The following is a 20,617-nucleotide window of genomic DNA, read 5'->3' on the forward strand; positions in this document are numbered from 1 at the left end:
TCCAAGTCCTGGGGAGCTGTGTGTGTTTCATGTACACTGCCTGACCAGGCCGTGGCACAGAGCTGATGTTCTGGTCTGAGCTGCACTTGGGTACTTTAATACATCAGAGCTGTCCAGGAAGGACTCCTGCCTGTCCAGGTCCATGTTGTGCACCCAATGGTGAGGACTGAGCAGCCAGGGGGAATGAGCCCAGCTGAGTGCCTGGTCTCTGCCAGAGACTCCCGGGAAACCTGTACCCAGAAAGGGCAGTGCTCCCACCAAGCACTATTCCCATGGGTAAAGGAGATGTGAGCTTCCATGAGGAAAATGGCAAAAAGAAACAAAAGCACTCATACTTTTCTGTGTCCTCAGTAAAGACACTTATTTTCAAAACTAGAGAAGCTATTCATAAAAATTCTGACTCTGCATTTAAAGGTTTTATAAGATGCTTTATAATAAATTAACGGTGAATAATCTAAACAGCTGTGTTCCTTAAACAGATGCAAAGTTTTGTATCCTTTTTTATTTCGAAATAACACTCTTCAACATTGGTTGTGGTTATATGTGAGGAGACGCTCAGTTGGTGTTTAGGAGCCACAGGATGATTTGTGAATGAGTGTTGTGTAGGACGGTTGATGTTAATTATTGGCTACATGTTGTATATTTGCATTGTATGTCTTTAATAGTATGAAGCCACTGAATTAAACTCCATGTAAGTGGTTGTTATGGTAATAAAATATTGACGTTGATTGAAGTCCATTTACAAAAGAAACACAACCAGCGTTCCTTGCTGTCTGTCATGCCAACTGATGATTACACAAAAAATAATGTGCTGAAAACAACACTCTCTCTCTGTAGGTGAGCAAGTTTCCATATTGCAATAAAACATTTTTAACTTGAATTCGTGTTGAAACAATGTTTCAGTAAGTGTTTCGTCTTGTATCGATTTTTTACAAACATATAATTGAATACAAGTGTGTTTTTGAGTGCAACTATGTTCGGTCGCACTCTCTGGTGCACCCTCTGTGACTTCGCACAGCATAGCACATGTGCAGTATATGACACGGGCAAGGTTCATCTATACTGGACTGTACATTTTGCATTGACGGATTTACCGGTTGATTGAAATGCACTTGCTTAATACGGGTGCAAGTCTGGCTGTGTATTTACTGCCCAGAAGTGAGGAGCCGCAGCTCTTTCCCAGTTAACAACGCTGTAACGTGCAGTGCATGAGCGCCGCAGGGCAGGTCCAGTCTGTCTCACTGCGCTGTGCCGCTCCGAGAGACAAGGTGCTGGTGTCGAGCTCCGGATTGCTGTTCTCGCAGACTTCAAGGAAGTGAGGTGATCTCGCGGGATCTGTCTTCTGCAATCCAGTGAAGGAGGCTTCTTGTCCTGCATCGGCATCTCCCGTGCAACCGCCTTGTCCGCAGTCTCCTGCCGGCAGCTCGCACGGAAGGCTCCTCCGCGCTTCCCGGAGACACCGGCAGGGATCGGCTCTCGTCGTCGTGATTCTGGTCCGAGCGCCCGACTGTCCATCTTGACAGCCTCTCTCCTCCCCCCCTCTCCCCATCACCCTCTGTTTTCACCCTCGATACCTCTCCTCGCTGCCGCTGTCACCTGGCTTCCCGACCGGAGCCCAAGGATGATGCCCTGTACTCCGGCGCTAGCGGCCGTGCTGCTGGGGGTCTCTCTGCTGCGGCTGGGTTGCGCTCAGAACGGTAAGGATCGGGGTATCCGGGTCGGCAGGGGCATCTCTTCCGATACGGTACAAGGTGCATCTGCCCTGTGGGGTGAGTGAGGTCTTCTGGGGGGGACCGCTCTGACATTACAACAGGACAGACTCTGTTTTAAGCTGCAAAACCTTTATATAAATAGCATCGACTCGTGTAGTCGGGAGTGGGAGATTTTCTGTTTTCGTAATCCGGCTTTTAATTGCGTGTCCGGCGTGTGTCTGTGGTGCTGTGGCGTGACAGATGGGTCGCTGGTGCTACAGTACATACAGTATTTTATAACCGATATATTTATGCGCCTGGACAGTTTCTCAATAATCCTTTTGTTCCCCTCTGGCGTTACTTTCCCTCCTCCGATCGGTATCTTGAATCGTTTAAGTGCAGAATTGTGTAAAAACTGAATCGTTATTTTGCGAACATATTCATCGTTTAATGTGTCCTTTTCCCCAAGAGACATCGAAATGCTGCATTGAGGGCATTTTTCCCGAGATTTCTGTGCTGTATCTCAGTTAGGAAGGCTAGGGTGGAGGTGGCCCTTCAGTGATCTGACTGCCCTTAAACTACTGCAGGTCAGGTAGGACAGGTACAGTACGTGTTTGTTCTATCTGACCTACAGTACGCATCAGAAGCCTTTAGTTACCTTTAATTTGCATCTCATTGGTCTGATTTTATTGGGGCAAGGATGATTTGATCCGTTTCTTGCCTACTCTCATGACATTTGTCTGTTTAGATTTTTGCAAAGACATTAATTAAATATTCCTGCCATGTTGTGACACAAAACAGGCAAACAGTGTATATTCTGTGCTTGTTTATGTACATTAAGGAATTTTGATAAGCACACGGTATGCTTCTAGATTAAGCCTTTGTGGTAGAATACACACTATCCTAATTAATTAGGAGGGTTGAGTTCTGAATGGTGGTGTTTGTTTCTACTGTAAATACTGTCCACATCTACTGTATGTAATCGAGGCTGGACAGAGTCAGAGAAGGCCTTGATATATACAGTACAGTAAACATGAGGTGTGAGGTGAGGAGTGAGGTGTCTTGGTCAGGGTGCTGTGCGGTGAGATGTCTTGGTCAGGGTGCCGTGTGGTGAGGTGTCTTGGTCAGGGTGCTGTGTGGTGAGGTGTCTTGGTCAGGGTGCTGTGTGGTGTGGTGAGGTGTCTTGGTCAGGGTGCTGTGTGGTGAGGTGTCTTGGTCAGGGTGCTGTGTGGTGAGGTGAGGTGTCTTGGTCAGGGTGCTGTGCGGTGAGGTGTCTTGGTCAGGGTGCTGTGTGGTGAGGTGTCTTGGTCAGGGTGCTGTGTGGTGAGGTGAGGTGTCTTGGTCAGGGTGCTGTGTGGTGAGGTGTCTTGGTCAGGGTGCTGTGCGGTGAGATGTCTTGGTCAGGGTGCCGTGTGGTGAGGTGTCTTGGTCAGGGTGCTGTGTGGTGAGGTGAGATGTCTTGGTCAGGGTGCTGTGTGGTGAGGTGTCTTGGTCAGGGTGCTGTGTGGTGTGGTGAGGTGTCTTGGTCAGGGTGCTGTGTGGTGAGATGAGGTGTCTTGGTCAGGGTGCTGTGTGGTGAGGTGTCTTGGTCAGGGTGCTGTGTGGTGAGGTGAGGTGTCTTGGTCAGGGTGCTGTGTGGTGAGGTGTCTTGGTCAGGGTGCTGTGCGGTGAGATGTCTTGGTCAGGGTGCTGTGTGGTGTGGTGAGGTGTCTTGGTCAGGGTGCTGTGCGGTGAGGTGTCTTGGTCAGGGTGCTGTGCGGTGAGATGTCTTGGTCAGGGTGCTGTGTGGTGTGGTGAGGTGTCTTGGTCAGGGTGCTGTGTGGTGAGGTGTCTTGGTCAGGGTGCTGTGTGGTGTGGTGAGGTGTCTTGGTCAGGGTGCTGTGTGGTGAGGAGTGAGGTGTCTTGGTCAGGGTGCTGTGTGGTGAGGTGTCTTGGTCAGGGTGCTGTGCGGTGAGGTGTCTTGGTCAGGGTGCTGTGTGGTGTGGTGTCTTGGTCAGGGTGCTGTGTGGTGTGGTGAGGTGTCTTGGTCAGGGTGCTGTGTGGTGAGGAGTGAGGTGTCTTGGTCAGGGTGCTGTGTGGTGAGGTGTCTTGGTCAGGGTGCTGTGCGGTGAGGTGTCTTGGTCAGGGTGCTGTGTGGTGTGGTGTCTTGGTCAGGGTGCTGTGTGGTGAGGTGAGGTGTCTTGGTCAAGGTGCTGTGTGGTGAGGTGTCTTGGTCAGGGTGCTGTGTGGTGAGGTGTCTTGGTCAGGGTGCTGTGCGGTGAGGTGTCTTGGTCAGGGTGCTGTGCGGTGAGGTGTCTTGGTCAGAGTGCTGTGTGGTGAGGTGAGGTGTCTTGGTCAGGGTGCTGTGTGGTGAGGTGAGGTGTCTTGGTCAGGGTCTTGCTCCCAGAGAACCCCTGTGCAGCAGAATTTAGAGCTAACCGTCGAATCAGTGATTTCTAAAGACTTGGGACAGTTTCTATTTAATCAAGTAAATGGGACATTTGTTAAATGAACAGACTGAGAGATCATTTAGAATAAAAATCTGAATCTGTCTTAAAAGTAGAATTTACTGGTTTAAGCGTTAAGCTATGTCAAAGTGTTCCTAATCTTTAAGAAGCAGGTGATTTAGTGTCACCTGTGAGATGGAGCTGGGGATCTCTAGGCTCCAGGGCTGTGGACACCTGCTTGAGCGATTGTGCTGGGCGTTTGTGGAACTCCAGTTCTGTTAGATTCTCTGAAGGTCTAAAGTAAGAGCCTGGCCCTTTGAGTGTGTTTTTTTGTGATGGGTTCACTGCCTTATTGGCTTGGTTACAAATTCGGTGCAGCACCTGGAGATGCCGTGAGATTAGAATAATTTGTATGTGTGCAACTGGATGTGCTCTGAAGTCATGGGTTACAGGACGTATTGCATGTTATGTTATGTGATGTGCGACACTACTGCCCTGGGGGAGGGGTCGTGGGGTCTCTTGTAATGCCACTGCGGGTCTCCAGTGTTTCGCTGCGATAACCTCAGAAAGCAGGTTGCGAACATCGTGTTCTGATCTGAATGGAAAGTTGCTCGATGTTTTCAGAGCACAGCTCGTGCACTTTCTCAACGAGCTTTGGTATAATGCGGTATCGATTGTTTGAAGGGTACTCGTTTGGTCGTATTGATTGTTTTGCACTCCGTGTCCTCTGTGCAGGCCTGTCTGGGCGCTGTACTGGCTACTCAGTTCCCTCCTTGCCATTCCTGCCCAGAGCAGCTCTTCTCATTTGCTTTGCCACACGCAACAGGAAAGCCCCTCACACCTCGGACCTCCTGCACATGTACACTGCACGAGCGCGTGACGCGCCAGCAGCCCCATGGTGCAGCAGACCAGGTCGAGAAGCTAGCAAAAGGGCTCCATCGATTGAATTAAGGGGGAACGTTAAGGAGGCCAGCTGGTTGCTAGAAGTGACACCAGTTGAGTATGTTCTGAGTCTCACTGTAGAGTCTGAAGGTTCCTTCCAGTGTGCCGAAGTTGAAAATCATACTGTTGCTTTTGCTAGGGCATATTTTCTCCCTGCCTCTGAGATCTATTCAACATGTTTCAGACATCCTTGGACTTTCCAAGGGTTTTTATTACTACACGATCGGCTACTTCCGTTTGTGGGAGTATGTCAAAATAAAAAAAGAACTGGTGATTCTCAGTTTATAAAAAAAAATGTACTTTAAAGTTGAGTGGTTATTTCTAGCAGAGCACATCTTAAACTGGGACAAAAAGCTGTCCGTGGTTGGACTGGGGTCCGTATCCAGTTAGGACCTGGAGCAGCGGCCTGGTGCCGAACAGGACATCCTGCCTGCGCTCCAGGTGCTCAGAACAGTGTCTCCCTGCTCTTCCACAGGGAACAGCTGTGAGGCGTTGTGCTTTTCAAGGGCGAGCTGTAGGAGCACAGAGAGAGAGAAATGAAAGCAGCCTTCAAGCGCTTGCTGTGTCTCAGCCTGGTTAAGTGGACTGGCACTTTTCCTGCGGGGAGCCGGTGGGTGTTGGAGTCTGAGGGAGCCGATGTCAGTAGTATTTTCAGCAGCAGTCTTGCACAGCGCTATGCTGCAAGTGAGGGCTGCAAATATAACTATACACACACTGATGTTATTTCTTTTTAGATATTTTTCAGTGTACTTAATTCTTAAAAACAAGATCAACCATGTTCATTACCTACTGTAGTTTAAACCATAATGATCTTATGTATGGAATGTTTGGAATTATTTAAAAAATAACATAATCTCACAGTGGCAATGTGTGTATATATATACAGTATATAACAATATCTATTGTAATGTATAGTTGCTTTTGATTGTTAATGATTCAGAAGTGCCTGAGCATCTCCAAAATGTAAGAGCGTGAGCAGCTTGAGCAATTTAAGGTTTTATTTTCTCCCGGCAGGCTTTTATAGAGGGGACTTGTTACCTTATTCAGAGAAAAATGTTGATTGGCAGACGTGTGAATTTAAAATGAAGTACATTTGCTTTTCTGCTTCATGTGTATGGGTTGTACAAGAGCCTGCAGCTGGTGAAATCTGAAACAGATCAAAGTCTTATGCAATCAGTGTCTTATCCGTCTTCCAGAATGATGTAACCGAGGACACAAAGTGAGGAGCGCGGTGGAAATTACAATATGGTTTGGAATAGCTGACCTCATTGAAATCTGCAAAATGTAATGTCACTAAATACAAGCTGGCATATTTATTAGGCAAGACATGTAGTGATACATAATACAACACCAAGGAAAGGTTTCTGAGTAGCCAGTGGTTTCTATGAAGTCGCCCTGTGAGGACAAAAGGCTGAATATTTACTGTATGTGTAAAATCTTCACTTACTTTCTGAAAGGGAGAAAATGAATTTACCGTTTACCGTAAGCACAAGGATGTACAGTATTCCTGGTCTTTTCTGACTTCCATGACCTAAAGGCTGAAAGATGTTAGGTGGTATTCCAGTTGAAGCACAGAGACGTTCTTCCTCACTGTGGTACAGTTCAAAGTAAGTTAGGAAAACATCTGCATTTCAATTACAGTAGAAGAACAATGTGTTTCAAACGGTAGCTTTCCTTCATCTGCCATGGATTGTGTGCTGTAGGTGCTCTGTCTTTAAAGGGCAGTATGGAAACCGCTTTAAGTAGGAAGCCAATGCTAGCAGTTTGTTTGAGCAGAAATCTCATCTGGGATGGAGAAAAGATTGAAAACACTCACAAAAGAAACACAACTGCCTACAGTAGTGAATGTGTGGCCTTTTAAAAGTGAGTAAAGATTAAAGAGGAGTAAGTCGTGTAGTGTGGCAGTCAGGATCATAGCTTACTGCCAAAATATTAACACCTGCACCACCCTCCACCCCTTGAAAATAATAATAATAATAATAATTGCTTACACTTATAAAGTGCTTTACAGGTAATGGGGACTCTCCTCCACCAGTGTGCAGCCCCACCTGGATGATGCGACGGCAGCCATAGTGCACCAGAACGCTCCCCACACATCAGCTCTCAGTGAGGAGGAGAGCAGAGTGATGAAGCCAATTCATAGATGGGGATATCTTATATTACACCCCTACTCTTTTCAAGAAACACCTTGGGATTTTTAATGACCACAGAGAGTCAAGACTTCGGTTTTATGTCTTTACCTTTAAAAGGTGATGTGTGTTTAATATTCCCTGGTATATACTGGCAGTAGAGCCTTAAAATCTTGATTTTTCTGACTTCTTTAATGCACAATGTGTTGTGTAGTTGGGAGACCAGATGCAGATTTGTGTACTGAGGTTGTTCCCATACTGTCACGGTCAAGCTGGACACCAGGAGAAATAATTACGGTCTAAATAATTTGTCAATAAATTATTTTAGGGATGTTGATTAGAAAAGCACAAAAGCTCTGTTGCTGTCAGGTTGGATCTGACAGTAGTTGTCAACATTGGGCTCAATGTTCTTGAGCTATGAATTATAGCCTGTGCCTTCGCTAATCACATGAGACGAAATTCAACAGCGCGCACATGCATCTGGGCTGTAAATTGCTTCCGTCCCTCTGCGGTGAGCTGCTAAATATAGATCTGAGGCACAGCACGGACGGATCCTGATTTCTCACCGTCCATTGTAAACGGGATCTGTGAGCTCCTAGTGTAGAGGGTTTCAGTTCACACAGCTCGCCTGGGCACGGGCTAATTCACCATGAGCCTGACAGTACACAGGAATGGTGCAACTTAAAGACTTGTCTACGAGCCTCGTAGGAATTTACTGTACTGTTGTAGCCTGAAAAGCACATTTGGAGGATCTAGCATCTTGCGGCCCTGGCCATTCTGCATGTAGAGTAGAAAAAGAAAACAGTTTATAGCGCTCATTTACAAAAAGCAAACATAAAATGTTTTGACACAATTGTGTCTAAAGAACTGTGGACTTGCTTTCTTAACCTGTATTCAGGTATTTTTGTTGTTACTTAGGGGTAAAGTGTCTATTTTAAAATATTGTAGCTCACTTCACAGTTGTAGTGTATGCAGTTACACCCCAGAGAGCTGTAGCCAAGATTTGTACCAAAGGTGTATTTTTTTTTACTAAAGTAGGAAAACTCAATAAAAGGTATTCTATTGCTTGTATAAAAATCTTGATTCTTATTACACTTTTTCTTCTTTCTCATTATTATCTAGGCTAAGGCAGTGCATTGATCTGGCCGTGGGCTGCTGTTAGTGTGATTAGCTATGGGCTGTGCTGTTTTTTTGCCACCTGCTCTCTTAATCTGTAATTTCAATTAGTCTCCCCCTTACAGAGCAGTGTGTAATTAGAGAATAGACGAATGGTGCTGTACAAAGCTGTGGACATTTCTACTACATGCCCTTGCTTGGGGACTGCTGCAGTGTGAAAGGATTGCAAACAGACGTTGGTTTGGATTGCTTCCACAGAGTATGTCAGATACTGTACATCGTTTTTACTTTTGCTGAACCCAATTGCTAATAGACCACAGCAATTTCAGATGATATAAATATAACATTTTGAAAAAGAAGAGGGGATGTGCTATTTATATTAGGGTAATATTAAAGACTGATGTGTTCATTACTGGCACTTGCTTCTGAACAGAATAGTTCAATGAAAACATTTTTTATCAGTGCAATCGGGACATCTGATTCCATACATGATGTAAAAGTAAAACCGGTTTGGGAGGAGTTAATGTTCCTTATGTCTGAGTTAAATACTGTACATGTTCTCATAATGTAGCATTATAATTGTTTGTGAGCTATAAACATCATTATTTGACTGATCCACACATCTGGCTGAACTGTCAAACTTTTTCCTGCCCACCTTTCTTTCTACATCAGGCAGAACTGGTAATAACCAACATATTTTTAGCTTCCTGTGTTAAATTGGGAAATACAGCCCTATTTTCAGAAGATGTGTTTGCATTTCACACATTGCATTGTTTGGTTTCTGTTCATTTTCAGCATCAGGTTTGAATACAAGGGTTTTCAGTTGTTCAAAGAGTGCTGTGGGTCTTGGGGCCTTTCTGACTTCAGAAACTCATTGGCTGAAATAAAGGAGTTAAAATTAAAAAGTGGATTTTATCCTTTGTTGTCCAGTGCTGTAGTTGTTGGTTATTCAGACATTTTGTGAGAGGTGGCAACTCATCATTTCTTTACTGTTTTGTGAACAAAATGGGTCTCTCCCTTTTTCTCCTCCAATCAGCACAAATAGAATACAAATCAATTTCCACTCATCCCCCCCCCCCCCATCATTCCCAAGCAAGAACATGAGCACAAAGGAACCTTGCGGTGAATTCCAGATCCAGGAATTGTCAGAATCAGAATTCTCTCCATTGGTTTGAACCTGTGGACTCATTTTTACTGTCACACTTAGTGTTGTTTGTGTAGAACCCTGGTTCTTATTATTTCCATTGCCAACATCAGAAATGCCACTTTCACACTGATGACTGTACCACTTGAGAAACACTCCTGCCCTTCTATAATTACTCCCCCCTGCATTTTATTACTGTCTCTCCTGTCCTGAGAAATGTGTGGTATTTTTGTATTCTTCGTTCAATTCCCCTTGTTTATTTGTAAATAAAGAAAAAAACATTGACTGTAGCATCGATTGTACGGAGGCACAGGGGTGACCTTATCTGCAGTACTATATTAACACCAACTGGTATAGGATCAGTCTTCTGCAATCAGAAATTAGAACTGCTAGAACACACACCTGTTCTGGAGGGTACCGTCCACTGTCCGTCTGTCTAAACAGATTATCTGGCAGTTTGTGCAAATGAAGCTTTGAATTGGACAGTGGGAGCTCTGAAAGCAGGTGAAGCGACGTGATCGTGGCTCTGGTGTGGTTTGGCTTGGGGCTGGGGGGCGACGCACACGGGCTGCAGCCCCAGGGAGAAGCTGCACTGTGCCCCTTGCTCTCTCCTCCTGGGGAAACCCGCCTCTCGGGAGCACTCTTCCCAGCCGCCACGGAGCAGTACAGCTCTGAGCGCCTTCACGCTGTGCACAGTTTCCCAACAGTTTCAGGCCTGAAACGTGCATCAGTGCCAAGAACTGTAACAAAGGTTCCCAGGTCACTGCCGGTCCACACCCAGAGCGCCTCCAGCCTGCGGGCGCTGTGCCGAAAGCCGTCCAGGCTTGTCCACTCATTCTCCTCCTCAGAGCTGCTTCTCCAGTCTGCCAGCTGCTCGTCACAGAGGCCTTGGCCTGGAGGCCTTGGTGCACGGGTGGGGAAAGTGAAGCCTGTTGGGATCGAGTTGATACCCAGAGAGCAAAACCTTAGTAGTGAATCTATCGCCTTACCTTATTTCTTCCCTTGTATAAATCGGTGGTTATTAAAACTGTCAAAAAAACAGCATTTCTTACAAAGGTGCTAGAGTAAAACATTCATAATGTGGGAATTGCATTCCTTTTAAATTTTATTTTTTGTCTGCTTTGATATTTGATATTTTATCTTTGATAAAATAAGGTGAAGATATAAATATAGACGTCTTCATTCAAAGTCCGTATGAAACTGTCAAACCCTAAGGTACCTCCATTACATTGCTTGAAATGCAAATTCATTCCAAAATAAGGAGTGAACTCAGCACTTGTAAAAAAGGTCTAATTTTGTAGTGGTTCTGTGATATTTGGTAAAGTAGGTTGAGGACTAGATTTATAGCACCAGAGCTGGTTTTTGCCTGTCGAGTAAACTAGATTGGATCCCCATAGTCCCTCATTCAATATAGTATGATAAGCCTCTGAAGTACAGATTCTAAAAATACAATTTTAGGAAATCGTGTTTAAGTAGTTGTTTAATAGGAACTTGCTAACGTAATCATTTTACAATGTTTAATGCTCTGGAGGTTCATGTTATCTGATGAAGAATGAAGGTTTTGATGAATCGATGTGAACAGTCCAGTTGTTCTGTTGTGAATCTTCCCAAGTGTGTTGGTTAAGAGTGTGTCAGGTACGGATATCTTATCACCTTGCTTGGTTCTCTCTTGAGGCTCAAATCTGGGACATACGATCTATTTTTATGCAGCTTTCAAACTAGAAATAGTAGCCTATAGTGTATTCAGTTTTTAAAAGTTTTAGGGTAATAAAAACTTCTAGAAAGGTTGTCACTTGTAGTTTGCAGTAGCATTTGATGAGATAATGTCTTGAAATCTTTTAACAGTTTAACAGAGGATTATTTTTCTCTACTCCAGCAGACGGTAATAATAATTATAATGCTAGAATCCTTTGTAGAATCCATCATAGTGCATGTGACAGGTTTCCTGAGGACTCTGAGTTTCAAATGAGCTATTGTTGCTTTTACTGGCTGTTGCGATCAGTCGCTGGAGTTCAGCCAGGCTGCAGTACTGAAGACACCACCAAGCATTTGTGACTGCAGGAGACTGCAGGACATCCCTGATGGGCAGGTGCAGAGCACTGTACTTTTTGTTTAATTTAATTAACCCTATAATGAAACGTATTTCTACGTTTCACTTACGTTTTCTTTGGGGATAACCTGCAATATTTCCCTACCTTGCTTTTACAAAAGCATCTTCCATGACAATGTAAACTACTTGAATAAAAACATTTTTTTGCAGCTGAGCGTGTGAAGGTCAGAATCTGTATGTGGTATAGCATGTGCAAAATGTACTAAAAGCTGCTTTTTGTACAGCTTGATTTTTAAAAAGTAATCCGTTAGCGTGCATGGTATGATTTAGTAATAGAGTAAAGTTATTCATTGGTCCCAGAAAGTGACAGGCAGACCTCAGCATGCAGGTCCAGAGGCTGCGGAGAAAGATAAGATCACTTTATTGGCCATATACAATTTCTCGTATGAGGAATTTGTCTTTTCGCATACCCCAACTTGCTCTCCATGAGACTCACAGACAGGGAGAGAAGCTTGGGGTCAGAGCGCAGGGTAGCCATTTATACAGCACCCCTGGAGCAGTTGGGGTTAAGCGCCTTGCTCAGGGGCCCAACGGAGTAGGATTCCTCTGCCGGCCGCGGGATACGAACTGGCAACCTTCCAGCCACAGGCGCAGATCCTGAGCCACAGAGCCACCACTCCGCCCACCACACGAGATGAGCCTCGTGGAGCCTCGTGGAGCTCAGTGTGTGTGAAAGAGGACAGTCTGCCTCTGAGGGTTAACGTGGAAGAGAAACAGTATTTGCGAGTTGCAAGGGATTTGAGTATTTGAACCGAAGCCAGGTCTAGTGGGATTAAATCTCATTAAATAACTGCACTTCTGTACAGAGACCTAGCGATCTCCGAGCTTTCGAGAAGGCACTCTCACGTGCTGAGACCTGAAACGTGCAGAGGAGCAGCTCAAGGGCATGTTGTGTGGAATATTGCAGCTCAGGCAGTTTGTGCGAAAGGGAGCTGGATCTCTTCTGTGGCGAAAGGCTTTTAGACCCTCCTTGAGCAGCTGCAGCCTGCAGGGTGTTTATTGTACATACTGGGCAGCCTCAGTTTGCTCCAAGATCTAGGAAAACTGATTTAAAGTTGTTTTGATTTGTAATTTCAAGAAAAGCTGAAGAAAACTGCCTTAATTAAACCACCTGTTTAGATTTTAGAGGAAAAAAAGAACGAGGATATTTATTGTCTACTCTTACAATCGATACTGTATGTTCAAGCAAACAAACTGTCCACAGTTGTGAGCAGTGCTCTGAAGTGGATATTAAGCTTTAAAATAACAGTATAAAGAGCTGAGCTATCACAGAGATCTTGATTTTTACAAGACCTATTTACAGCCTATTTGGATCTGCCCAAGGTGTTGTGACTCTCTGTCAGCAGATTGCACAGTGAAGTCCATACGTGGTACACCTCCCATTGAGGAATCACAGTGCACAATTTCCTATTGTCTGCAGTTCATGTCGTCATTAGAACATTATCCTTTGATGATTTTACTTTATATTTAATTTCATTATATTTCATTTCATTGCTGGACAATGAAATATTTCATTCCATTGGCCAGCAGCCATATCACTCTGCAGCTCACAACTGCCAGCCCACTGAAGCTAAACAGGTATAAGCCTGGTCAGTACCTGGATGGGAGACCTCCTGGGAAAAACTAAGGCTGCTGCTGGAAGAGGTGTTAGTGGGACCAGCAGGGGGCGCTCACCCTGCGGTCCATGTGAGTCCTAATGCCCCAGTATAGTGACGGGGACACTATACTGTAAACAGGCGCCGTCCTTCGGATGAGACTTAAAACCGTGGTCCTGACTTGCTGTGGTCATTAAAAGTCCCAGGGTGTTTCTTGAAAAAAGTAGGGGTGTAACCCCGGCGTCCTGGCCAAATTTCCTATTGGCCCTTACCAATCATGGCCTCCTAATAATCCCCCTCTATGAATTGGCTTCATTACTCTGTTCTCCTCCCCACTGATAGCTGATGTGTAGTGAGCGTTCTGGCATACTATGGCTGCCGTAGCATCATCCAGGTGGGGCTGCCCACTGGTGGTGGTGTAGGGGAGTCCCCATTACCTGTAGAGTGTCCAGAAAAGCGCTATATAAGTGTAAGTAATTATTATTTACAAAAAGCAAGCAAAATGCAGTTTGACACAAAGGCCTTGGTTGCATTTGGCCCTGCTGTGCAGCTCCTGTGCTGTTTGCTGGCCAGGGTGCACATTGAGACGCCCTGCACATGCCTGCACGCAGGTTCCCTCGCGCACACAGTCAGTAGATCCCTGTGAGCAGGTCTCTGTGCACTGGGGTTGCTGAGGAGGAAGGCAGCAGGTCCCAGGCTGCTGACTCATGCCAAGCACAGAGGATGACGTCTGTGCCGTGTTTAAAGCAGAGGGTGGCTACGCTTGCTATTGGCAACAAGCAAATTATTTTTATTCCACATTTAGCTGATTAATTGACACCGCACCCCTCATCAGCAGCTTCCCAGCTCAGGCTGGGACTTGCCCCTTTTTCCTGTGGCTTGCGTGCGGGCTTGTCACTGTCTCCAGCCGGGGAGCTGTCTGTGTTGAATGCTTGCGCAGGAGGCTTGTGATGTGGGTTGACAAGCCCCTAGGACCTCACAGACCTCTTGTGTAGCCGTTAGTGGAAATGTTTTTCTTTGTTTTCTACTTTTATACCTTCCCAGTATACAAGCACCGATTTGATGATCAACATGACTTTTAGCCCCTGTACTGCGCGGCTAGTATGACCCTGGTGTGGTGCAGGTCGCAGGTACACCAGCCTGCTGGGGCCAGTGCTCAGTCCCCATGCTGGGAGATCCCACAGTGCCCTACAGGAACGTGGCCAGCCGAGAGATCTTTGGCTCACGTCACGACCGCTTGGGGAACTCCTGCCTTAGCTGCCTGGTGACTGGGCTGGTTCAAATCTCTGACATCGGGGACCACAGGACTCAGACTGTGTTCATGGAGCCATCTAGGAATCCCTTGATGCTGTAGTTTTCTGCAGTAGCTGGTCATCTGTGGAGCACTGGGATGGATGCATGAACGGAGCCAGGGGAGTAAAAAGTGCAACTTAGAGAACGTCATAGCGCTTTTCAGCCATTTGCACTCATGCAGAGTGGTTTGAAGGTATGGAGATTGTATTTAGTATTTCTGGCAGCATGAGAGGATTGGTTGGCATCAGGATGGAGCGGGAGGATGTGTATTGCTGGTAAAAATCTATTTTTATTTGAAAGAAAATGAATGTAGGTGGCTCTGGATATTCTAGGTTTGGACCCAGGTCCAGTCATCTGCTGACTGTTCTTGGGATTCCTCATGGGGTTGTGCACACTTTACAGAGTGCCTCTGGGGCCGGATGGGCATTGGTCTGCCAGGGTCCTCCCTTAGAAACAACTCCTGGTTCCTTTCAGTGACATCAGTGACGGAGACGCTGCTTGCCCAATAGGAGCTGATGCTTCTGTCAGGCTCTGTGGAGCTTGCAGCCTATCAACAGATGGGTGGGCGGGACAGAGGAGACGGCCCATGCTCATTCCCCCTGTGTTGTGTAGGAGTCATTGCACTGAGGCAACGGAGAGAAATATGTGGCAATTACAAACTGGAAGTGCAACCAAATAAAATTTGTTATAAAATATAAAATGACAAGTAATTTACCTGTTAAGGGCAAAGTGATTTATGCTGCAAAATAAATCATGTTAAAAGGGCTCATTATCTTATAGAAACAAAATAAAAAAATTCAAATACATCAGGGTGGAGGCTGGCCTTTGACTCCACTGTCCTTCATGGAGCTGAAGCTGTAGAGTGATCTGATCTGCTTTCCAGGCTGAGAGCTGTACCCTGATGACCTGCGCAGAGGGAGCGCGGTCGCTGTCTACCCTCTGATCAGTCACAGCCAGTCAGGCAGCTCAGGGGAGCACCACTCCAGCCCCTCTAGCTAATTAAATACAAGCAGCCACATCACCCTGCAACTCACAACTGGCAGCCCACTGAAGTTAAGCAGGTGTGAGCCTGGTCAGTACCTGGATGGGAGACCTCCTGGGGAAAAACTAAGTTGCTGCTGGAAGAGGTGTTAGTGGGGCTAGCAGGGGGCGCTCACCCTGCGGTCCATGTGGGTCCTAATGCCCCAGTATAGTGATGGGGACACTATACTGTAAAAAGGTGCTGTCCTTCAGATGATCTTGACTCTCTGTGGTCATTAAAAATCCCAGGGTGTTTCCTGAAAAGAGTAGGGGTGTAACCCTGGCGTCCGGGCCAAATTTCCCATTGGCCTTTACCAATCATGGCCTCCTAATTATCCCCATGTCTGAACTGGCGTCATCACTCTCTTCTCACTCTCTAATAGCTGATGTGTGGTGAGCGTTCTGGCGCACTATGGCTGCCGTCGCATCATGCAGGTGGGGCTGCACAGAGGGGTGGTGGAGGGGATCCCCATGACCTGTAAAGTGCTTTGAGTGGAGTGTCCAGAAAAGTTTAAGCATTATTAATAATAATAAAAGCAGAGCAGGAACCTGATGTTTCAGCACTGGGCAGCTCTGTCTCCTGCTGAGGGCCTGCCTGTCTGTGTAGAGTGGAGCCTAGATGTTTCTGCGCTACTCCAGCTGTTGTCTAATCAGCACATCGTTAGCACTGACTAGGTTCTGAGAGTGAGAAAGCTTTTTACCCTCAGCAAATTTGACTAATTACCTCCTGCTGTTGTGCATCATCTCTGTATTTAAGGATGAGCAGCAGCCCAGGTCCCCTGGGACATCAGTTCTCCTCATTCTGCTGGAGACCATTCCAGTCGGAGCACTATTAATTCCCTCACTGTCAAGGCTGAGTCAAGGCCTTGTCACAAGTTTTCTTTTGAAAAGGATGAGATATAAAACCGAGGTCCTGACCTTGCGTGGCCATTAAAAATCACAGAGTTTTTTTTTTTCAAAAAGGGTAGGGGAGTTAACCCTGGTGTCCTGGCCTAATTTCCCTCTGGCTTTTACCAATCATGGCCTCTTCATAATCCCCATCTCTGAACTGGCTTCATCACTCTGCTCTCCTGCCCACTGAGAGCTGGTGTGTGGGGAGCGTACTGGTGCATCATCCAGGTGGGGCTGCACACTGGTGGGGGTGGAGGGGAGTTCCCATTACCTGTAAAGTGGTTTGAGTGGAGTGTCCAGAAAAGCGCTATATAAGTATATGTGATACTATTTATTGTCATGTCATTTTCCAAACCGCTTTATACCATACGGTGTCGCAGGGGCTGGTACACCCTAGACGGGGCACCAGTCCATCGCAGGGCAAGCGCAAGCCGATCATAAACGGGGGCAATTTGAGGCCATGGTAAAGACTGAGGGGGGAAATTTGGCCCGAACACTCGGATAACTCCCTGCTCTTATCGAGACGCCCAGGGATCTTTAATGACCACTGAGAGCCAGGACCTCGGTTTAACATCTCATCTGAAAGACGGCACCCACTGCAGTATAGTGTCCCCGCCAGTAAACCGGGGTATTAGGACCAACACAGACCGCAGGGTGTGAGCCCCCCACTGGTCCCACTAACACCACTAACACAGGTGCTGACCAGGCTCAACCCTGCTTAGCTTCAGTGGGTAGCCAGATGAGAGCTGCAGGGCGATATACTGTAGCTGCTGGCAGATACTATATTATTTTCTGAGAATGCAAATAGAATGTCCAAGGAGCTACTGTACATTTATTAATCTTTGATTAATCAGCCTTGAAACAATCTTGAATATTTGTTAAGACGGCCTCCCTTTACACATCCCATCCTGTTTATTCCTAGTAATAGCTTTGTTGAAATATAGGATTCAGATCTGTCCCTAATGGTGGTCTATAGCATTTATCTTGATATGCATGTTGAACTGAATGCCCCATAACTTCCTAGATATGTCAGTTCCTCCTTTTTTGGAAACTGGTATTAAGTATTATGGTCTTCCAGTCTCCCAGAATATTACTGGTTTATAAATCATCTCATTGAAGTCTTTACAGATCCTGAGGCATATCCTTGGCCTGGTGACTTATTTAATCATTGTGCCAGTTAGGATTATTGTTCTGTTTTCTGTGCATACTTGTACGTTATTTGTCTGTAGGGTGTTTTCTTGGCTTCTCCATCAGTAAATATATCGGCAAAGGAGTTTTTAATATATCGGCAGTTTCCTTTTCGTTACATATTATTTCACAGTGTTTAATGTACGTGACCATCCCCACTATCTTTTCTGTCCTGCTGAAAAACCACTGTGTGTTTTTGTCCAAACTGCATTCTTAATCATTCATGCTGCATCTTGATCAGACACTTTTTCCACTAAGATATCCATTCATCCACTTCACCAATATCTTAGCGTTTTTGATTCTTCCTAAATGCAGAGAAGAATTCTTATACATATGTCACAATTTCTCTCCACGGCCCCATTTTTTCAAAAGCTGTGCCCAACCGTTGTTCTGAAGATTCATCTTCAATTGCTTCACTCACAGTTTTACTGAAAGTTATTACCTCACTGGCTCTATAACCTATTTATCATGAAAATGAGGGCAATACATTTCTTCTGTATTCTGACTGTATTAATAAACAGTATTAAAGTTTCCTGTATTACCTGATCATTTTCAATGTTTATTATAGTTCCTCAGCCAAGTCAAAGGAAAACAGAACACCCCTTCAGCACAAGTGCTATTAGTGTTTCTAGAGAAAGCAGATGAAATGTATTGTCTCATCCTGGTGGTTTATAGCACTCATCTGCTGCAGAACCCTTATCTTGTCTGCCTGCTTGTTTAACTCACTCGTCCCCCCCAAGACATGCTGACTCACTCCTCTGCAAGCCCTGAATTTCCCTAACAATTCCGATTCAGTCCTGTTGACATCCCCATCCCTCATTACAGCCTGAGCCATAACGCAGTAAATTCAGATGTCTATTTATAAACCGATAGAAGGCTATTTAAGTTCAGTTCCCGAGTGAAAACCTGCTAATTGAATCCGCCACCCTGGGCCTTTAATCCTGAGAGCCTCCCTGTCAGGCCAGCTGTAAAGCTCTTCAGGTGAGATGTGGACGTCTGCTGACTGGTGGGGGAGGAACGTCTCCACAGCCCGGGCAGGGGTGCGAATCACGAGAACCATGTCATACAGTTGCCATAATGCCCTGAATGTTATAATGCCTTCCAGGTTCCCGGCTTACTTACTTTCGTAGCAGTCGCTGAACTGTAAACTTTATTTTAGTGCAAAGTGAAAAATGTAGAGAATTCAGCATTATGCAGTTTAATACAGTGTCAAAACAATTACAGCAACCAGCCAGTCGAAGGTCTCTGCTCTGGGGTTTGTGGGTGCGGAGGAAGGCCAGCGAGCAGCCTAGGAGGACAGCGAGTGAGGAGGGGGAGGAGAGGGAGGAGAGGGAGGAGGAGCAGGAGAGGGAGGAGAGTGAGGAGGAGCAGGAGAGGGAGGAGGAGCATGAGGAGAGAGAGGAGGAGCAGGAGAGTGAGGAGGAGCAGGAGGGTGAGGAGGAGCAGGAGAGAGAGGAGGAGCAGGAGAGTGAGGAGGAGCAGGAGTGTGAGGAGAGGACAGGTGAGGGCCAGGAGACAAAAGGAAGCAAAGCGCTGATGTGTGAAACCATGGAAATGAAACAGCATTGGATTCTTACATCAGCTTAGTGGCCTTTATAGTTACTGTTGCATATGAGACCACTGAGTTCAGAGTCTCACATTAACCCTGTGGAGTACGTGTTGAAAGCTGTTTTATATAAAAGTGCTATATTTTGTACTTTGATGCTGTTAATATAGTTTTGTTGTGTTTAGCCCTAGCATGTTGTTCAGTGGGGGTTCCTAATATTATGGTATTAGTGAAGTAGTTTTCAGTCTTCTTATGTGACCTTTTGTTGCATATTTATTCAGTGGAATCTAAAATGTACCCAGTATTAATTTACGATTTTCATGTATCACTTGGAATTTCTGTAGAAAAATCATTATCTACTGTTCAATATTATCATAATATTTTAAAAGCACTTGAGCAGTTTTTTCAGTTAAGTAATACAGTACTGGAGTAAGTAATTATGTCTGTTGGTAATGTCGAAAGGTGGTACTCTGTAACAGTGCTGCACGTGCATATTCAATTCAGAGTTTGCAGGAATGTTGTTTAACCTTTTGTTTATAATAAGTAGTTTTATTTCAGTCTTTTATTTGCTTGCTTTTTTTTTACTGTAAGTTATTTTTACATGTCAGGAACATGTTTATCTATCTTGGGTGTTGCATAACGTAGAATCAGTGGAATGCAGCAAAACAGGAGAGCAGAACAGCCTTTAGCAGTTCAAACATATGGCAGCACTGTGTGAAGTGATGGCAGACACTCCTGTGCCCATGGTATTAACATTAAGCTTTTCATACCCAAATCAGGAGGCCTGGAATATTCCGAGTGCGAAACTTTGGATAGATTAACAGGCATAGCTGTGGCTAAGACCAAAATCAAAGGGGTTTGTTAAAAATATTATGATTTTTTCTTTCATCCACAAGTACGTTAAAACAGAAGTTAATACTGCTGTCTCTTTTTTAATTCCTTACGTTTCATTTGAGCTGTCATAGTTTTCCCTTGTAGTCACTGTGACTCACTATGGCACTGTTGAACATGGTCTGGGAACAATCTGTATTTCAAGGAAACTGAAAATGGATGAAATGTGATCACTTTAATGTCTACAGCATAGAAATATGGAGATGTAATCTTTTTGGACTATAACCATTTAATCTCCTGGCTGATTTGTTTCAGTGTTTTAATGCAATTAGCACATTGAACTGAGCCTAACTGGATGATCACTTAAGGCCCAACAGCAATCAATTACAGAGAAAATGGAGAATTAAATGGGGAATTCTTCAAAAAAACACATACAAGGCCAGCATACTATATTAGTTTGTTTGCAAATGGGATGTTGTTATAGTGGAGATTCATCTGGTGATATGAAACACCAGGGACTTGTGGTTGTCTCACAAGCTGTAATGCAAGGTAGAAAGGCTGGGAGGGTGATGGGATCAGTGACTGGATTTGTGCACTGTGGTCCAGCAGAGCAATTATCTTACTGCTGCACCCAGCGAGCCACAAGACAGCTCCACTGTGAAGTGGAAGGGCACTGTTGATAACTGACTTTGCAT

The 20,617-nt window shown here is 45.3% G+C and overlaps 1 protein-coding gene across 2 annotated transcripts in view; it reads left to right on the plus strand.

Moving 5' to 3' along the window:
* Positions 1-1,107: 1,107 nt before the first annotated feature.
* The window catches only part of LOC148831501 (neuroplastin-like), a 60,482-nt gene continuing 40,972 nt past the window's right edge, over positions 1,108-20,617 (plus strand). The window contains exon 1 of one of the 2 annotated variants that reach the window (XM_088922116.1): positions 1,108-1,697. In XM_088922116.1, coding sequence (XP_088778242.1) covers positions 1,622-1,697 — 76 coding nt within the window. In that variant the 5' untranslated portion in view covers positions 1,108-1,621. The remainder of the gene's footprint in view (positions 1,698-20,617) is intronic. The other variant, XM_088922118.1, reaches the window with a different exon arrangement.

This window comes from Atractosteus spatula, chromosome 7 (genome assembly GCF_055471065.1).
Source record: "Atractosteus spatula isolate fAtrSpa1 chromosome 7, fAtrSpa1.hap1, whole genome shotgun sequence".
Classification (NCBI taxonomy): Eukaryota; Metazoa; Chordata; class Actinopteri; order Semionotiformes; family Lepisosteidae; genus Atractosteus; species Atractosteus spatula.